This window comes from Ranitomeya imitator, chromosome 5 (assembly GCF_032444005.1).
Source record: "Ranitomeya imitator isolate aRanImi1 chromosome 5, aRanImi1.pri, whole genome shotgun sequence".
In the NCBI taxonomy this organism is placed as follows: Eukaryota; Metazoa; Chordata; class Amphibia; order Anura; family Dendrobatidae; genus Ranitomeya; species Ranitomeya imitator.
This window is the reverse complement of record NC_091286.1, coordinates 25947423-25965941: the sequence shown is the minus strand read 5'-3', so window position 1 is coordinate 25965941 and position 18519 is coordinate 25947423. Positions and strand designations below refer to the sequence as shown.

General features: G+C 41.4%; 1 protein-coding gene across 2 annotated transcripts in view; it reads right to left on the bottom strand.

Annotated features, from left to right (window-relative positions):
* Positions 1-435: 435 nt before the first annotated feature.
* DUSP10 (dual specificity phosphatase 10) overlaps positions 436-18519 on the bottom strand; it is a 49014-nt gene continuing 30930 nt past the window's right edge. For both annotated transcript variants that reach the window (XM_069768465.1, XM_069768464.1), the window contains exons 3-4: positions 3166-3534; positions 436-834 (exon numbers count right to left, since the gene is read on the bottom strand). In XM_069768465.1, coding sequence (XP_069624566.1) covers positions 569-834; positions 3166-3534 — 635 coding nt within the window. In that variant the 3' untranslated portion in view covers positions 436-568. The remainder of the gene's footprint in view (positions 835-3165; positions 3535-18519) is intronic.

Here is an 18519-nt window from a genome sequence, read left to right as displayed (position 1 = left end):
TATGCCTCGTTGGCCACCACAACTATGGATAGATTCACTCTTGAAACATTCTCACACTCAAAACAAAAATTATTGCACATTAAGCCACTGAGGCCAAGTAATGGTCAAGGTCTCGGTTGTTGATACCGTATCAGCCTGAATACAAAAATATAACATTGAACACCCAAAATTAACCCTTCCTCTTCTGGCCGTAAGACACTATATGTATATATATATATATATATATATATATATATATATATATATATATATATATATATATATATATATATATATATATATATATATTGTACTTCCGTCATCGCTATCTTTGGAGCTATCGTCTCGAGTAACGTGTTACATTTTTATTCTTACACAGTAGGTGAATGCCTGACAACATTGCTTTCCTCAGTCTATGAACCTGCACAGACTACGGATGATTATGACTTTTTTTTTTTTTCTCAAAAATTTACCAAAAAACAAAAAGGTTAACATCCCTCTTTAGATTTTTTTTTCTTTTTTTTTTTTAAATCTGGTTGATGTTTTTGAAAAATATTTTTTAGATATTCATAATTTTTTTTTTTTTTTGCTACACCACAGTCTCCACCCCAATAAGCTTTGGTGTAAGAATCCTTGGTGTTATCCCGTTATTTAAGTCTTCTTCGAACTCCAGTAATTGTCCCATAAAGTTCAGATTGGGTGATATGATTGGTCGCTTTCCTTTGACGAACTTGTAGGCGTCGGTCATAGTCATCCGCGTGTGCTTCATTAGGTAGGCAATCACAATGGTGGCAGAGCGAGAGACACCTGCTTGGCAATGGATGAGAAGGCCTTTCCCGCACTGGTGAGCTTCCTCTAGAAAATAAAGTGTTGAATAGTTTAGAAACTGGACCAACCCTAAATATAGGGTCGTTTGACCACACTATGTCATGAAGTACTGCACTAACTAGGCTGGAATTCTGAAATGTGGTTATCAATGCAGCTAATAGACATGGTTCTTCTAAACAGCACACCAAGAGGATAGGCATGGTACTGCAGGTAGAATTTATTTAGTGGGAATATATCACTTAGATGTTCTAAATTGTCTCTTTAGAGAGGAAGAGGACTAGAACTCTAGTGCCACCTACTAGAAGTAGCAATCCTAACAGTCAATATCAACCCTCTAACAAGCCTTGCCATATGACTTAGGATAAAAGCTAAAACCAAAATCTCAATTTGCAGACACTGTTTCAGGGTACTGTCCCTCGTCAGTGCAAAGTGTGAAACAACTTTGGCTGGGTAGGAGGCATCTGGCTGGGATCCAAGGGGTAACATTTCTCCTTGTGGAGAGTGACATGTCAAGTATGACATGAAAGGCTTAAAAGTCTCATCACCTTGGCATGTCAGGTTTGACATATCACTCTCCGCAAGGAGAAACATTACCCCCTGGATCTCGATCAGACGCCTCTCACCCAGCCAAACCAGATCGTACACTTTGCACTGATGAGGGGCAGTACCCCGAAACACAGAGTGTGCAAATTGAGATTTTGGCTTTCATCCTACGTCATAAAAGTCTCGTTGGAGGGTCGATATTGACTTTTAGTATTGCTACTTCCAATAGGTGGTGATGGAGTTCTAGTGTTCTTCTTCTCTGAAGAGACATAGTAACATAGTAACATAGTTAGTAAGGCCGAAAAAAGACATTTGTCCATCCAGTTCAGCCTATATTCCATCATAATAAATCCCCAGATCTACGTCCTTCTACAGAACCTGATAATTGTATGATACAATATTGTCCTGCTCCAGGAAGACATCCAGGCCTCTCTTGAACCCCTCGACTGAGTTCGCCATCAGCACCTCCTCAGGCAAGCAATTCCAGATTCTCACTGCCCTAACAGTAAAGAATCCTCTTCTATGTTGGTGGAAAAACCTTCTCTCCTCTAGACGCAAAGAATGCCCCCTTGTGCCCGTCACCTTCCTTGGTATAAACAGATCCTCAGCGAGATATTTGTATTGTCCCCTTCCTGAGCACCGGTGCCCAAAACTGGACACAGTACTCCATGTGCGGTCTAACTAGGGATTTGTACAGAGGCAGTATAATGCTCTCATCATGTGTATCCAGACCTCTTTCAATGCACCCCATGATCCTGTTTGCCTTGGCAGCTGCTGCCTGGCACTGGCTGCTCCAGGTAAGTTTATCATTAACTAGGATCCCCAAGTCCTTCTCCCTGTCAGATTTACCCAGTGGTTTCCCATTCAGTGTGTAATGGTGATATTGATTCCTTCTTCCCATGTGTATAACCTTACATTTATCATTGTTAAACCTCATCTGCCACCTTTCAGCCCAAGTTTCCAACTTATCCAGATCCATCTGTAGCAGAATACTATCTTCTCTTGTATTAACTGCTTTACATAGTTTTGTATCATCTGCAAATATCAATATTTTACTGTGTAAACCTTCTACCAGATCATTAATGAATATGTTGAAGAGAACAGGTCCCAATACCGACCCCTGCGGTTGGTATACAATTTGTATATTTCCCAGAGGAGCACTGCAAGGCTTAAAAGCAGGGCTGTGGAGTCGGTGTCGGAGTTGTGGGGTTGAAGCCCATTTTGGTGGAGTCGGTGTCATGGAAATTGAGGAGTTGGAGGTTTGGTTTAGCAACTCCACAGCCCTGGCAGAGCTGTGAAGTCAAAGTCGTGGAATCGGAGACCATTCTGGTGGAGTCGGAGTCATGGAAATTGAGGAGTCGAAGGTTTGGCTTACAGACTCCACAGCCCTGCTTAAAAGTCTCCTCACCTTGGCATGTCAGGCTTAACATGTCACTCTCTGCAAGTAAAATCATTACCCCTTAGATTCTCTAAGTAACAGGTCCCCCAAACCAGGATTATTACGGATAAGAGCCACATGCCAAGGAAATATCTCAGCCAGTGGCTTCTGTTTGCACTAAAACAACTTTTATTGATAGGGACAGGATTAGTGGTAACAGGATTAGTGGTAATGGTAATAAGGGAAATTTGCAAGGCTAGGGCAACCTGACAGTTTCCCTTTAAATTGGAATTAATTGCAATACCAGACACAAACACATAGACAGGAGTGGCGCTGTTTATAGGAAAAAAAAATTAGATCCATTTTTTTTAAAATTTCAGACAATAATGGGGTTTCACTTCACCCACACTCCCAAAAAAAAATTTTTAGAAATTTACCAATAAATTCAAACGCCTCCTCGAAGTACTGCCTGAGATTCTGCTTGTTGCTATCTGTTGCTGGTAGACGTTTGTAGTTGAAGATCCCTTTCTCGTAATGATACAGGGGTAGATGTGTGGTGACGTTGACGATGTATCCGATGTTCATCCTCTGCATCTTCTCCAAATCTTGGGCATCATGTTCATTTCCGAGAAAGAGGAAGGGTAGAATGGGGGTGAGTTCTGCGTTCTCAATGTCCGGAGTACTGGGGACGGCCTGAGGTAGTGTGATTGTCACCGCTGATGCGCCGCCTCCATCCGGACAGTCTTGGAGTTGGAGGGAATTGTCACACAGGTTTTCATGGTTCTGCTTAAAACTGCTGAGGCCACCTGGAAAAAGAGTGAAAATTTATTAATTTACTAACTTTCAAGACATCAACAAACTAAAAAGAAAAAAACAACAACAATTCAATGCTGGTAAAACAATAAAAACAACAACAAAAAAAGATAACAAACAACACAAACATCACCAAAAGAAAAGGAGCTGCTGAAGATGGGTACAACATTTTTGGACTTTTTGCACCACCTGTTTATATAAAAGACATATAAATGACAAAATGAATGCAAACAACACTCTATACCCCCTAAATATACTGAATATAGACCCCAGACCAGGCACTTAACAAATACAGACCCATAAATAAAATCAGATTAGTTCCTAACCCAACCCCCACATTAATGGAGATCCTGGACCAGCCAACCTAAATAATGACCCTTTAAATATACAGGAACCCAATACAGATCCTCTAGAATATACAGACCCCTCCTGTTCTGAGACCCCAGACCAGACCCTTCTATAGAGACCTTAGATTCCTGTATACAGAATAAAAAGATGCCCTTTATAAAAGGTCTAGGGTCTGCATACAGAGATACCAAATGTTGAGGGGTTTTTAAGCACCTGCCCTATTATATAAGACCCAACTTCAAAATTACAGAACAGTATATATGATACACTAAAAAGGGGTATTCTCATCTCCAAGATCCTATCCCAATATGTCGTAGGTGTGAGAATAATAATAATATTAACAAATACCTCCAATAAGAAATGTAGTACAGTTCTTCTGATTATCTACGTTGCTTGCCTTATGTGCAGGGCCTTCCAGTAGCATAGGTATCCATGGTTACGACCACTAGTAACTAACTGTCACTATGTGAATGGTCGTAAGTAACTATGGATACCTAGCCTACTGTAATGGCCTACACATGAGGTAAGCAACATAGCTTATCAGGAGAACTATACTACTTTTCTAATGGGAGGTATTAACTAATATTATTATACTTACTACATATTAGGATAGGATTTTGGAGATGGGAATGCCCCTTTAAACACGTCCCAAAATACAAACCACACACTAGAGCCCTAAATAAATGCAGATTTATTACTAACCCCCAATTTAATGGAGATCCTGGACCAACTAACATAAATACAGACCCTCTAAATGTATATGAGCCAAGTAACAGACTCCCTCAGTACATTGTGAAGAGAGGTTTCCAGCATTAGATAAAGCACAGTCATCTCCTACATGAAGCGCAGAAATGGGCTGTAATCTATAGTGACCATGGACAGGTGGAAACTGTAAAAAAGAAGAGAAATTCTGAAGTATCTAAGTGTATCTCAGCTTCGTTTTAAAGAATGTGGACACCAAGATTTGTTTCATTAGTCTACCATAAAAAATGCAACTTAGAATTAGAAATACAAATTACATGGTCATCTGTCCATCCAATGACATTGCCTCTTTCTTGAAGCTAAATGCTTAGCTAATTGGATTGGTCACTGCTTCCGTAAAAACCAACACATTCCTCCCCTGCTATGATCATAATTATCCTTGATCTATTAGCAATATGGCTCATTATAACAGTACCCCCATGAAGTATGGACCTGCCGCCAATAGCATAATCATTAAATCTGACAGGTCACTGCCTCCTACAAAATCAACACACTGCCAAAGATAATGTATCACTATGATGGAGTTCTCCTAAAACAGTGATAACTCGAGAGGTCACTGTCTCCATCAAGCTCAGCACCTTTCTCTTCTAATACTGTCATAAATACTAGTTGCATCGCATTCTTCCAGTCTCTTCATGATGAGGAACGATCGGTCCTGTTCTCAATAACATAATCACTTGGGCAGAGAGATCTTTGATTCCTACAAAATCTGAGCCCTTCTATGGCCAATGACAGCTTGATATGAAATATTTTGCATACAAAAGATAATATGAAATCACTCGGCAGTTCGAATAGCAAAGATAACTGGACAGGTCACTGTCTCCATCAAGATCAACACATTTATCTCCTGCTGCTGTCATCATTTTAATTATCTTATTGGCAATTGGCCACACAGTGTTTCGCCCTCGATTTTATTCAATGAAGTACCTGTCCTGGATTATGTAACCATTTGAGCAGACAAGTTATGCATTGCCATGAACCATGACCGATATATAGAGAAATTCAGCATACAAAAAAACAGGTCACTGTCTCCATCAAGATCAACATATTTTCTCTCCAGCTGCTAATATCGTTAGCATGGTCTTATTGGCTAAATGACATTCTGCCATTATCATCATGACACTCTATGAAATACGAAAAGGTGTCCACAATAACAATCACTTCAGCAGACAGTGATTTCAAGTGCTCAGGTCACTGTCTCCATCAAGATCAACATATTTCTCTCTAGCTGCTAATATCATTAGCATGGTCTTATTGGCTAAATGACATTCTGCCATTATCATCATGACACTCTATGAAATAAGAAAGGTGTCCACAATAACAATAACTTCAGCAGACAGTGATTTCAAGTGCTCAGGTCACTGTCTCCATCAAGATCAACATATTCTTCTCATGCAGCAGTATCATTACCAAGTTCTTACCAGCTACATATCTTTTTTCTATTCTCATCACCCATATTTGTATTATATTCTGCTTACAAAAGAAACATTTGTTATCACGCTGCAGTTCTTTTAGCAGTGATCAGTGGACAGGTCACTGTCTCCATCAAAATCAACACATTGCTCTTAGCTGGTGTCTTTAGCATAACTATGAACTCATTGGCTGCATTCTCTTAACAAGGCAACATTCACACGTTCAGTATTTGGTCAGTATTTTACATCAGTATTTGTAGCCAAAACCAGAACTGGGTGATAAATACAGAAGTGGTGACGTGTTTCTATTATACTTTTCCTCCGATTGTCCCACTCCTGATTTTGGCTTACAAATACTGATGTAAAATACTGACCAAATACTGAACGTGACGGTACCTCCAAGTAGTATGATCTTCGTCAATAAACGTAATCACTTGAGTAGACAGGTCACTTTCTCCATCGAGGTCAACATATTCTTCTCAAGCAGCTGTCACCGGTAGCTACCATAATCTTACTGGTTACATGGCATTTTTTCATTCCTATGACCCATATTCTGTGTGTACTGAGTATTTTGCTTACAAAGGAAAAACGTATCACCCCTATCAGTGATAAGTGGACAGGTCACTGTCTCCATCAAGATCAACACATTACTCTTCAGCTGGTGATGTTAGCATTACCATGAACTCACTAGCTACATGGCATTCTCTTAATGACAGTACCTCTATGTAGTATGGTCGTCCTCAACCATTTGAGCACAGCGGTCACTGCCTCCAGCATAATCATCACACTCACATGATCGCTGAATACCGGCTATTTTGGATACAAAAGATCTTTTTTTTTTACCCGTTCCCATGGTAGCGATATAGTGTCATATACAAGACGTGATTCCACTTTTTTTTTTTTTTTAGTTTGACATCTGTGAAAGTGTCCTGTGAACCCTATAAATGCGAGATCAATACAGAATAGAAAGGGGAAAGCCCGACGGTAAAACAGAAGCAAATCACAAAAGTAATAATAAATAATAAAGAGACAAACCGATGGGGATTTACAGGTTATTGTCAGGCACGCCAACGCCCAGACATGCGAGAGCGACCTCAACGTACACTTTGAAATGAGGGCGTGGTCCTAAAAAAAAAATGAGGAAGCGTTACGGTAAACAATCACAGCTGAAAATTTCCTGAAAAGTCAAAAATCAATAAAAAAAACATACAAAAAAACTAATATTTTTACTAAAAGATTTTTTTTTTTATTAAAATGAAAAAATAAAAAACTAAAAGATCAAAAAAAAAAGTCTGTGCATTGTAAAGAGATTTCCTGTCCTGTTCCCATCACATAATACACACAACTCATATGAGCGTTAGGAAATGTGTCCGATTACCAACAATTGCGCCATTTATATACGATCTTTCCCAGGATTTTCTTTTTTTTATTGAGTCCATCCTACTATTCCAGCTGTTTGGCGGATTCTGGAGCGGTTTTCTGTTTTCTTTTGTCCCAAGTTCTGTCGAGCCACAGGGCGAAGGTTTGGCTTGTGCTCACCTTTTATGGGTTTTATCCAGGGGAGGGACTTAAAGGGGGACTTTTTACAGAATTTGTTGAATTTAAACTGAGTACCTCCTACGATTGGTGCTTTTCCACCGATTCTGGAACAGCTTTTCCTTTTCTTCTATGCCCCTCTGTTCCAAAGTTATGCCTCCTCGTAATAAAAGGTGCAATTTTTCCCTTTAAGCAATAGAATATTTATGCATATATAAGTAAAAAAAAAAAAATCGCATGTGTTTTCATTGCATTTCCATAACAGAAACGTGGGACAAAATGCATGTAATCCTCACGTGACTTTACCAAGAAAGCTTTCTAAAAAAAAATAAAAACAGAAAACTGGAAACTTTCAAAACTATGTAGTAATATATAAAAATGACGGACCAAAGTGAGCAAAAAGCACCTAAAAAGTATAAAAAAAAGACAATGAAAAAAACTCAAAATAACCTAATAATTGGTTAAGAAATTCTGTATTATCAAAACACACCAAATACGTAATTTACAGATGTGACTGTTCTGATAAGTTTAGCGCTCGTCTACGGTTAAAGGGGTACGCTCACCTCCAAGATCCTATCCCAATATGTAGTAGGTGGAATAATAATAATTATATTAACAATACCTCCAATTAGAAATGTAGTATAGTTTTTCTGATTCGCTATGTCCCTTTCCTCATGTGTAGGCATGGCAGGACCTTTGGTATCCATGGCTACGACTACCTAGCAACTAGCTGTCACTATATCAGTGGTCGTAACCATGGATACCTAAGGTCCTGCAGTGCCAGCGCATGAGGAAAGGGACATAGGGAACCAGAAAAACTGTACTACATTTCTAATTAAAGGGATTTACTAATATTATTATTATTATTATTATTACTACAACTACTACGTGTTGGGATAGGACCTTGGAGGTGGGATAACTCCTTCAAGTTCTGATGAGCTTATAGTATCGGAATCTCAAACTCAGTTCTGCCACATCTTTGTCGATTTTTTTTTTTTTCCTGACCAAATTAATTTCCATAGCAGGCAGGGCGCTCAGCGTCCACGTGTCGCTCTTGTTGATTTACCACGCGCTTCGCCTTCATTTTGTGTCTCCTTCATAGTGTCATCATTGTGAGGATCCCCCACCTGCCCGAACTCTGTGGCAGCAAGCACACAGTGACGTCAGCCCCCGGACAATACAGAACAGCGGCTCTGTGTCATGCCCGTCGCTCTCTTCCCGGGGAACGGATGATGTAATGTGAACAGGTGCAGGGGATTTTATTTGGCCGAGTGAGAAAAAAAAAAAAGAAAGGGGAACTGAGACTGATCGCGCGTCTGCCCGATGGTAATCCTCAACTGTATTGTTTTATGGCTTCATACGGAGCGGCCGGGCCCCGCCTGACTTCCATAAATGCAGGAATTAGCCGCGATCTGTTCCGCCACCTCGCCTACATGGGAACATATGTGAGACACATTCTATAGACTGCACTCACCACTCGGTGTCAGCCATTTAATCGTCACCTTCTTGGTTGTACAGGGTTTTTTTGTTTTTTTACCCCTGTCAGAATAACGCTCCATTCATTCTTTACGGAGATGGCAGAAAAAGTTGAGCTCAGCAGCCCACAGGGGATGAATGGAGCAGTTGTCCGGTCTGCTGATTGATGGTCAGGTCCAATAAATCTATAAATTATCATCTATCCTAGGGGGATATGTAGGAGAGGGGGAGGAGGGGGATGCAGCTGCAGATTCTCGCTCTGTGAGGCTTCATGCTGTGAGAGGGGAGGAGGAGGTGCAGGACGCGATATCTGATTGGCTGTAACAACCATGCCTGTTGATGTGAACCAATCACGAAAAGCCTGCCCATTTATCAAGCATTGTTAGGAGAGGGAAGAAAAGAAGAACCCAAATCCGCAGGTCAAAAGGGCCCATTTTTCATAATCACGGTATCGCTGCAACTCTGCTAATAAAGAACTAGATTCAATGTCAGCATTATATAAATATGAATACTTAGAGGACCTGTCACCAAGTCGATAGAGTCCAGTTTTTACTCTTTTTTGTATTTCCACTGCTCCCTGAACATTCAGGCTTTTTTTTTTCTTTTTTTCTTTATTTTTTTCATTTAATCCGCCGTATGGTTCTACTGTAGAGATATGGCCCATTGTATTGGATGGTAATTTTTATGTTCAAGGGGGCGTGGTTCACAGGATAATTATTCAAAGCAGCCTAAAGACACTCTGCCAGATAATCTTATGAGCATCGAAGCCCTCGAAAAAGACCATAAAAATGAGCACCAAAAACAAAACAGAAGACTCAGGGAAGCAGCGGGAATAAAATAAGAGCAAAAGCTGACCATTTCTGACTTGGTGACAAGTCCTTTAAGTGTTTATATTTAATGTTGACATTCTAGTTCTTTGTTAGTAGAGTTCTTGCAGCGATACTGCTTTTATGAAAAATGGACCCTTGTAACCTGCGGATTTCGGTTCTTCTTCTCTTCTCTCTGCTAATCATGCTTGATAAATGGGCAGGTTTTTCATGATTGGTTCACATCACCAGGTATGGTTGTTACAGCCAATCAGATATCGGTTCTTGCACCTCCTTCTCCCCTCTCACAGCATGAAGCCTCACAGAGAGAGAAACTGCAGCTGCATCCCCCTCCCTCCCCTCCTACATGTCAAGTATGATTTTGACTTAGGGACTTTCTAAAAAAGGGGAACAACAAGCTCCTGAAAGATAAGGAAGACATCACTTACTTCTTTTTACCTTATATTACATTTTCAAATAGTCACAACGATTACTGATTACTGGAAAAAAAATTACGTAAAGTGGAAGGTGATAAAACCCACCCCGTCCATTATACAACCCTTTTTACAGCTGAACAGAACGGATCAAGCTCTGCTGTATCATGGGAAGGAAAACAAAGTTTTGTTAGTCACTTTGTGTACACAGCAGTAATTCCTTCTGATACGGTGAGATCATTTATTTATATAGAAACAGAACACCCTGGAAAGCAGGAGAAACGCTACCGCATTACACCCCACACCTGGCAGATGGCGGATTACCGAGGGTAACGTGGAGGAAGCGATGCAGTTGTACGACATCTGATGGAGGATGCGGGTCTCATATCTAAATCCGGAAAAAAAAATCATAAAATTGTGAAAAATGTCCTTTTCAGCCATCATAAATCTGGGCATAACTAGTTGCAGCCGTTACTACCACTATGGCGGTTGCCACCTTGGCCGCTAAGCGTTACAGGAAAGATGGGTGAGGATCTGGTGCACACGTTGGCTGTCAGACAAGCATTGATAATGGACAGAAGCTCCATTACTATCTATATCATTGGTGCTAAGTCTATGGGATGATTTGTTCTACATGGTAACACTTTTATTTCATGGACTTTCCCAAAGGGAAACCCCAGCTCATCTCACAGCAAATCATCTAGGATGTGCTGGCCCTTTAAGAAAGCATGGACGGTTATGTAGAGCTGTCTTGAGGGGGATGTCAGCCATAGTGATGAGCAGCTGTAGGAACATATTGGATTTTAGAGTTAGCCAAAAAAAAATATTAATTATAAAGTGATAAGTGGAGAATGATGATGTCACTGATTCAGGACATAACTTTAGTGACATAGAAGATTCTGCAGCCAATCAAAACAGGGCATAATGTGACATCATCATGTGATAGAATGTTAGCATTGACCTTCTCTTCATAAGATCTAAACCTATAGCGTTCCTCTATCTAATCCAGTCCTATAGAATTCCTCCATCTGGCATTGTTGTATCTGGTCTGGTCCTATAGAATTCCTCCATCTGGCATTGTTGTATCTGGTCTGGTCCTATAGAATTCCTCCATCTGGCATTGTTGTATCTGATCAGGTCCTATAGAATTCCTCCATCTGGCATTGTTGTATCTGGTCTGGTCCTATAGAATTCCTCCATCTGGCATTGTTGTATCTGGTCTGGTCCTATAGAATTCCTCCATCTGGCATTGTTGTATCTGATCAGGTCCTATAGAATTCCTCCATCTGGCATTGTTGTATCTGATCAGGTCCTATAGAATTCCTCCATCTGGCATTGTTGTATCTGGTCCGGTCCTATAGAATTCCTCCATCTGGCATTGTTGTATCTGGTCCGGTCCTATAGAATTCCTCCATCTGGCATTGTTGTATCTGGTCCGGTCCTATAGAATTCCTCCATCTGGCATTGTTGTATCTGGTCCGGTCCTATAGAATTCCTCCATCTGGCATTGTTGTATCTGGTCCGGTCCTATAGAATTCCTCCATCTGGTACTGTCCTATAGAATTCCTCCATCTGATCTGGTCCTATAGAATTCCTCCATCTGGCATTGTTGCATCTGATCAGGTCCGATAGAATTCCTCCATCTGGCATTGTTGTATCTGATCAGGTCCTATAGAATTCCTCCATCTGGCATTGTTGTATCTGATCAGGTCCTATAGAATTCCTCCATCTGGCATTGTTGTATCTGGTCTGGTCCTATAGAATTCCTCCATCTGGCATTGTTGTATCTGGTCCGGTCCTATAGAATTCCTCCATCTGGCATTGTTGTATCTGGTCTGGTCCTATAGAATTCCTCCATCTGGCATTGTTGTATCTGGTCTGGTCCTATAGAATTCCTCCATCTGGCATTGTTGTATCTGGTCTGGTCCTATAGAATTCCTCCATCTGGCATTGTTGTATCTGGTCTGGTCCTATAGAATTCCTCCATCTGGCATTGTTGTATCTGATCAGGTCCTATAGAATTCCTCCATCTGGCATTGTTGTATCTGATCAGGTCCTATAGAATTCCTCCATCTGGCATTGTTGTATCTGGTCTGGTCCTATAAAATTCCTCCATCTGGTCCGGTCCTATAGAATTCCTCCATCTATCATTGTTGTATCTGGTCCGGTCCTATAGAATTCCTCCATCTATCATTGTTGTATCTGGTCCGGTCCTATAGAATTCCTCCATCTATCACTGTTGTATCTGGTCCGGTCCTATAGCGTTCCTCTATCTGTCCGGTCCTATAGAATTCCTCCATCTATCATTGTTGTATCTGGTCCGGTCCTATAGAATTCCTCCATCTATCATTGTTGTATCTGGTCCGGTCCTATAGCGTTCCTCTATCTGTCCGGTCCTATAGAATTCCTCCATCTATCATTGTTGTATCTGGTCCGGTCCTATAGCGTTCCTCTATCTGTCCGGTCCTATAGAATTCCTCCATCTATCATTGTTGTATCTGGTCTGGTCCTATAGAATTCCTCCATCTATCATTGTTGTATCTGGTCCGGTCCTATAGAATTCCTCCATCTATCATTGTTGTATCTGGTCCGGTCCTATAGCGTTCCTCCATTTGTCCGGTCCTATAGTGCTCGCTCTAATGTAAAGCCTCTTACTTTTGTATCAGGAGATGAGAGATGCTACTGACATTGGGTCTGCCGGCGGCTTGCCAGGTATTGGCAGATATTGTACAGACATCTCAGTCCAGTTACCAGGACTGGAGTAGGACATTTGCTGGCTCTGCAGAAGAACTTGCAACTGGCCAAGTTCATGTCAATAACGCCTTCACCTTCCATTGAGGAGGATAATCCTTGTAAAGTGTTCACTATAAAGTAGGTCATGCACTTTAGATAGTTGTCCAAAGAGATATTGTTTGGTTCACAGCTATTCCCCCTGACTTGAGCGGGCGAGCATTTACAATGGGGGGAAGAAATGCTGAAAGAGAGGTCAAAGTTGTATATTATATATTAATGTGAAAAAAATGTTCAAAGGACGAGGCTGAACAGCTACAAAGCTGATGGAGAAAATCCCAGGATCCCAGACCCAGACAGAAGACAGGACATTGGGCCGACATATATACCAGGAAGGGGGTCACATATACCGGGGAGGAGCCCAGGATGGGGGACATATATACCAGGAAAGGGACCATCATGGGGGACATATATAACAGTGGTACCCAGGATGGGGGTCATATATGCCAGGAAAGGGGCTTTAATGGGGGACATATATACCAGGAAGGTTCCCAGCATGAGGGAAAGTAAACCGGGAAGAATCCATCATAGGGGATATATACCAGGATGGTGGACATATAAACCAGTAGAAGGCCCAGGATAAGGGGCATATTTCAGGATGGGGGACATATATACAAGGATGGGCCCAGGATAAGGGGCATATTTCAGGATGGGGGACATATATACAAGGATGGGCCCAGGATAAGGGGCATATTTCAGGATGGGGGACATATATACAAGGATGGGCCCAGGATAAGGGGCATATTTCACGATGGGGGACATATATACAAGGATGGGCCCAGGATAAGGGGCATATTTCAGGATGGGGGACATATATACAAGGATGGGCCCAGGATAAGGGGGATATTTCAGGATGGGGGACATATATACAAGGATGGGCCCAGAATAAGGGGCATATTTCAGGATGGGGGACATATATACAAGGATGGGCCCAGGATAAGGGGCATATTTCAGGATGGGGGACATATATACAAGGATGGGCCCAGGATAAGGGGCATATTTCAGGATGGGGGACATATATACAAGGATGGGCCCAGGATAAGGGGCATATTTCAGGATGGGGGACATATATACAAGGATGGGCCCAGGATAAGGGGCATATTTCAGGATGGGGGACATATATACAAGGATGGGCCCAGGATAAGGGGCATATTTCAGGATGAGGGACATATATACAAGGATGGGCCCAGGATAAGGGGCATATTTCAGGATGGTAGACATATATACATGGATGGGCCCAGAATAAGGGGCATATTTCAGGATGGGGGACATATATACAAGGATGGGCCCAGGATAAGGGGCATATTTCAGGATGGGGGACATATATACAAGGATGGGCCCAGGATAAGGGGCATATTTCAGGATGGGGGACATATATACAAGGATGGGCCCAGGATAAGGGGGATATTTCACGATGGGGGACATATATACAAGGATGGGCCCAGGATAAGGGGGATATTTCAGGATGGGGGACATATATACAAGGATGGGCCCAGGATAAGGGGCATATTTCAGGATGGGGGACATATATACAAGGATGGGCCCAGGATAAGGGGCATATTTCAGGATGGGGGACATATATACAAGGATGGGCCCAGGATAAGGGGCATATTTCAGGATGGGGGACATATATACAAGGATGGGCCCAGAATAAGGGGCATATTTCAGGATGGGGGACATATATACAAGGATGGGCCCAGGATAAGGGGCATATTTCAGGATGAGGGACATATATACAAGGATGGGCCCAGGATAAGGGGCATATTTCACGATGGTAGACATATATACAAGGATGGGCCCAGGATAAGGGGCATATTTCAGGATGGGGGACATATATACAAGGATTGGCCCAGGATAAGGGGCATATTTCACGATGGTAGACATATATACAAGGATGGGCCCAGGATAAGGGCCATATTTCAGGATGGTGGACATATATACAAGGATGGGCCCAGGATAAGGGCCATATTTCAGGATGGTAGACATATATACAAGGATGGGCCCAGGATAAGGGGCATATTTCACGATGGTAGACATATATACAAGGATGGGCCCAGGATAAGGGCCATATTTCAGGATGGTGGACATATATACAAGGATTGGCCCAGGATAAGGGGCATATTTCACGATGGGGGACATATATACAAGGATGGGCCAAGGATAAGGGGCATATTTCAGGATGGGGGACATATATACAAGGATGGGCCCAGGATAAGGGGCATATTTCAGGATGGTGGACATATATACAAGGATGGGCCCAGGATAAGGGGCATATTTCAGGATGGTAGACATATATACAAGGATGGGCCCAGGATAAGGGGCATATTTCAGGATGGTGGACATATATACAAGGATGGGCCCAGAATAAGGGGCATATTTCAGGATGGTAGACATATATACAAGGATGGGCCCAGGATAAGGGGCATATTTCAGGATGGGGGACATATATACAAGGATGGGCCCAGGATAAGGGGCATATTTCAGGATGGGAGACATATATACATGGATGGGCCCAGGATAAGGGGCATATTTCAGGATGGGAGACATATATACATGGATGGGCCCAGGATAAGGGGCATATTTCAGGATGGGAGACATATACACATGGATGGGCCCAGGATAAGGGGCATATTTCAGGATGGGAGACATATATACATGGATGGGCCCAGGATAAGGGGCATATTTCAGGATGGGAGACATATACACATGGATGGGCCCAGAATAAGGGGCATATTTCAGGATGGGGGAAATATATGACAGGAAGGGCCCAGGATAGGAGACACTACTCATTATATCAAGAAGTGGAGTTTTGAACAACGTGGCTGCTTTGTTTTTGCAGCTCATTGAACTGTAATACCACAAACCGCCCACGGTCCAGAGAGGCGACGTGCTCATTCATTTCATACCGCCCTGTTAAACCCTTTTCCCTTTTTGGCTGGGGTGAATTATTGGTCTACAGAGGATATGTCAATAATATAGTGTTAATGCCACGTAATGTCTGAACGAGTAGAATGGCCGGAGTGGTGACTGTTAGAAGCTCCATTATTGATGGGAAATCCTATAGACCGTCAGTGTATTACACACCAGGTGAGCCACATTTCAGGATATTATCACCCATGGTGACACGCCTGTGTGCATTGTCCTCGGGGGTATTGCTGCCGGCCGTTGGGCACTCAGCAAGGAGAAAGCAAACAATACAAAGTCAGTACAGGCAGGAAATAAAATCCCTAAACACGGGGCCACGAGACACCGCAGTCACATGGTGCACGGAACATTACGATGCTATAATCAGGTTAGCAGAAGCAAGAGCTGGATTCTCAGACTCAGATGTCACGCTGTCTGTCTATCAATCTACCACAAATCTATGATCTATTTATCAATCATCATCTAGCTATATATTATCTACCTACAGGTGCGTCTCACAAAATTAGAATATCATCAAAAAGTGAATTTATTTCAGTTCTTCAATACAAAAAGTGAAACTCATATATTATATAGAGTCATTACACACAGACTGATCTGTTTCATGTGTTTATTTCTGTTAATGTTGATGATTATGGCTTACAGCCAATGAAAAACCCAAAAGTCATTATCTCAGTAAATTAGAATAATTAATAACACCAGCTTGAAAAATGATTTTAAAATCCGTAATGTTGTTCTTCTGAAATGTATGTTCAGTAAATGCTCTCAATACTTGGTCGAGGCTCCTTTTGCATCAGTTACTGCATCAATGCGGCGTGGCATGGAGGCGATCAGCCTGTGGCACTGCTGAGGGGTTATGGAAGCCCAGGTTGCTTTGATAACAGCCTTCAGCTCGTCTGCATTGTTGGGTCTGGTGTCTCATCTTCCTCTTGACAATACTCCATAGATTCTCTATGGGGTTAAGGTCAGGAGAGTTTGCTGTCCTATCTTATCTATTATTTCTCTATCTCCTATAAACACACCATTCCCCTTGTCTCATATTTTGTGCTTGTTTTGCTTCTAGTAATGTGCCCTTTGTAAACCCTATTCTTTATTATTTTACATACTGTACTTATTTACTGACCCGGAGATCAGTGTATATATTTTTTTTCTGAAATATTACCAATTTTTGAAAAACATAAGTAAAGACAAATACACAAAGTATTAGGTTGTCTTACAGTCAACTTCATGGGAGAAAGGAAGTGAATAGAGGAGATGACTGTGGGTTACCTGACCTGTGTAACATGCACACACCACAATGCAACACGGAACATTCTGCAGAACAGTTATGTACATGTACGAACAGACAGGTATTATCCCTGACTTAAAGGGAACCTGTCACCTGAATTTGGCAGGACCGGTTTTCGGTCATATGGGCGGAGTTTTCGCTTGTTTGATTCACCCTTTCCTTACCCGCTGGCTGCATGCTGGCCGCAATATTGGATTGAAGTTCATTCTCTGTCCTCCGTAGAACACACCTGCGCAAGGCAAGATTGCATTATACAGGCGTGTACTACGGAGGACAGATAATGAACTTCAATCCAATATTGCAGCCAGCATGCAGCCAGCGGGTAAGGAAAGGGTGAATCAAACACCCGAAAACTCCGCCCATATGACCGAAAACCGGTCCTGCCAAATTCAAGTGACAGGTTCCCTTTAAAGAAAGCTCACAAAGCTTCCTACATTATTCCTTTTAGAGACCTTCATATGGCCCTCAAATTTGAAAAATAAAACAAGAATATAACTACCATAATACTGCCCCTATGTACAAGAATATAACTACTATAATACTGCTCCCTATGTACAAGAATATAACTACTATAATACTGCCCCATGTACAAGAATATAACTACTATAATACTGCCCCTATGTACAAGAATATAACTACTATAATACTGCCCCTATGTACAAGAATATAACTACTATAATACTGCCCCTATGTACAAGAATATAACTACTATAATACTGCCCCATGTACAAGAATATAACTACTATAATACTGCCCCTATGTACAAGAATATAACTACTATAATACTGCCCCTATGTACAAGAATATAACTACTATAATACTGCCCCTATGTACAAGAATATAACTACTATAATACTGCCCCTATGTACAAGAATATAACTACTATAATACTGCTCCTATGTACAAGAATATAACTACTATAATACTGCTCCCTATGTACAAGAATATAACTACCATAATACTGCCCCTATGTACAAGAATATAACTACTATAATACTGCCCCATGTACAAGAATATAACTACTATAATACTGCCCCTATGTACAAGAATATAATTACTATAATACTGCCCCTATGTACAAGAATATAACTACTATAATACTGCTCCTATGTACAAGAATATAACTACTATAATACTGCTCCTATGTACAAGAATATAACTACTATAATACTGCCCCATGTACAAGAATATAACTACTATAATA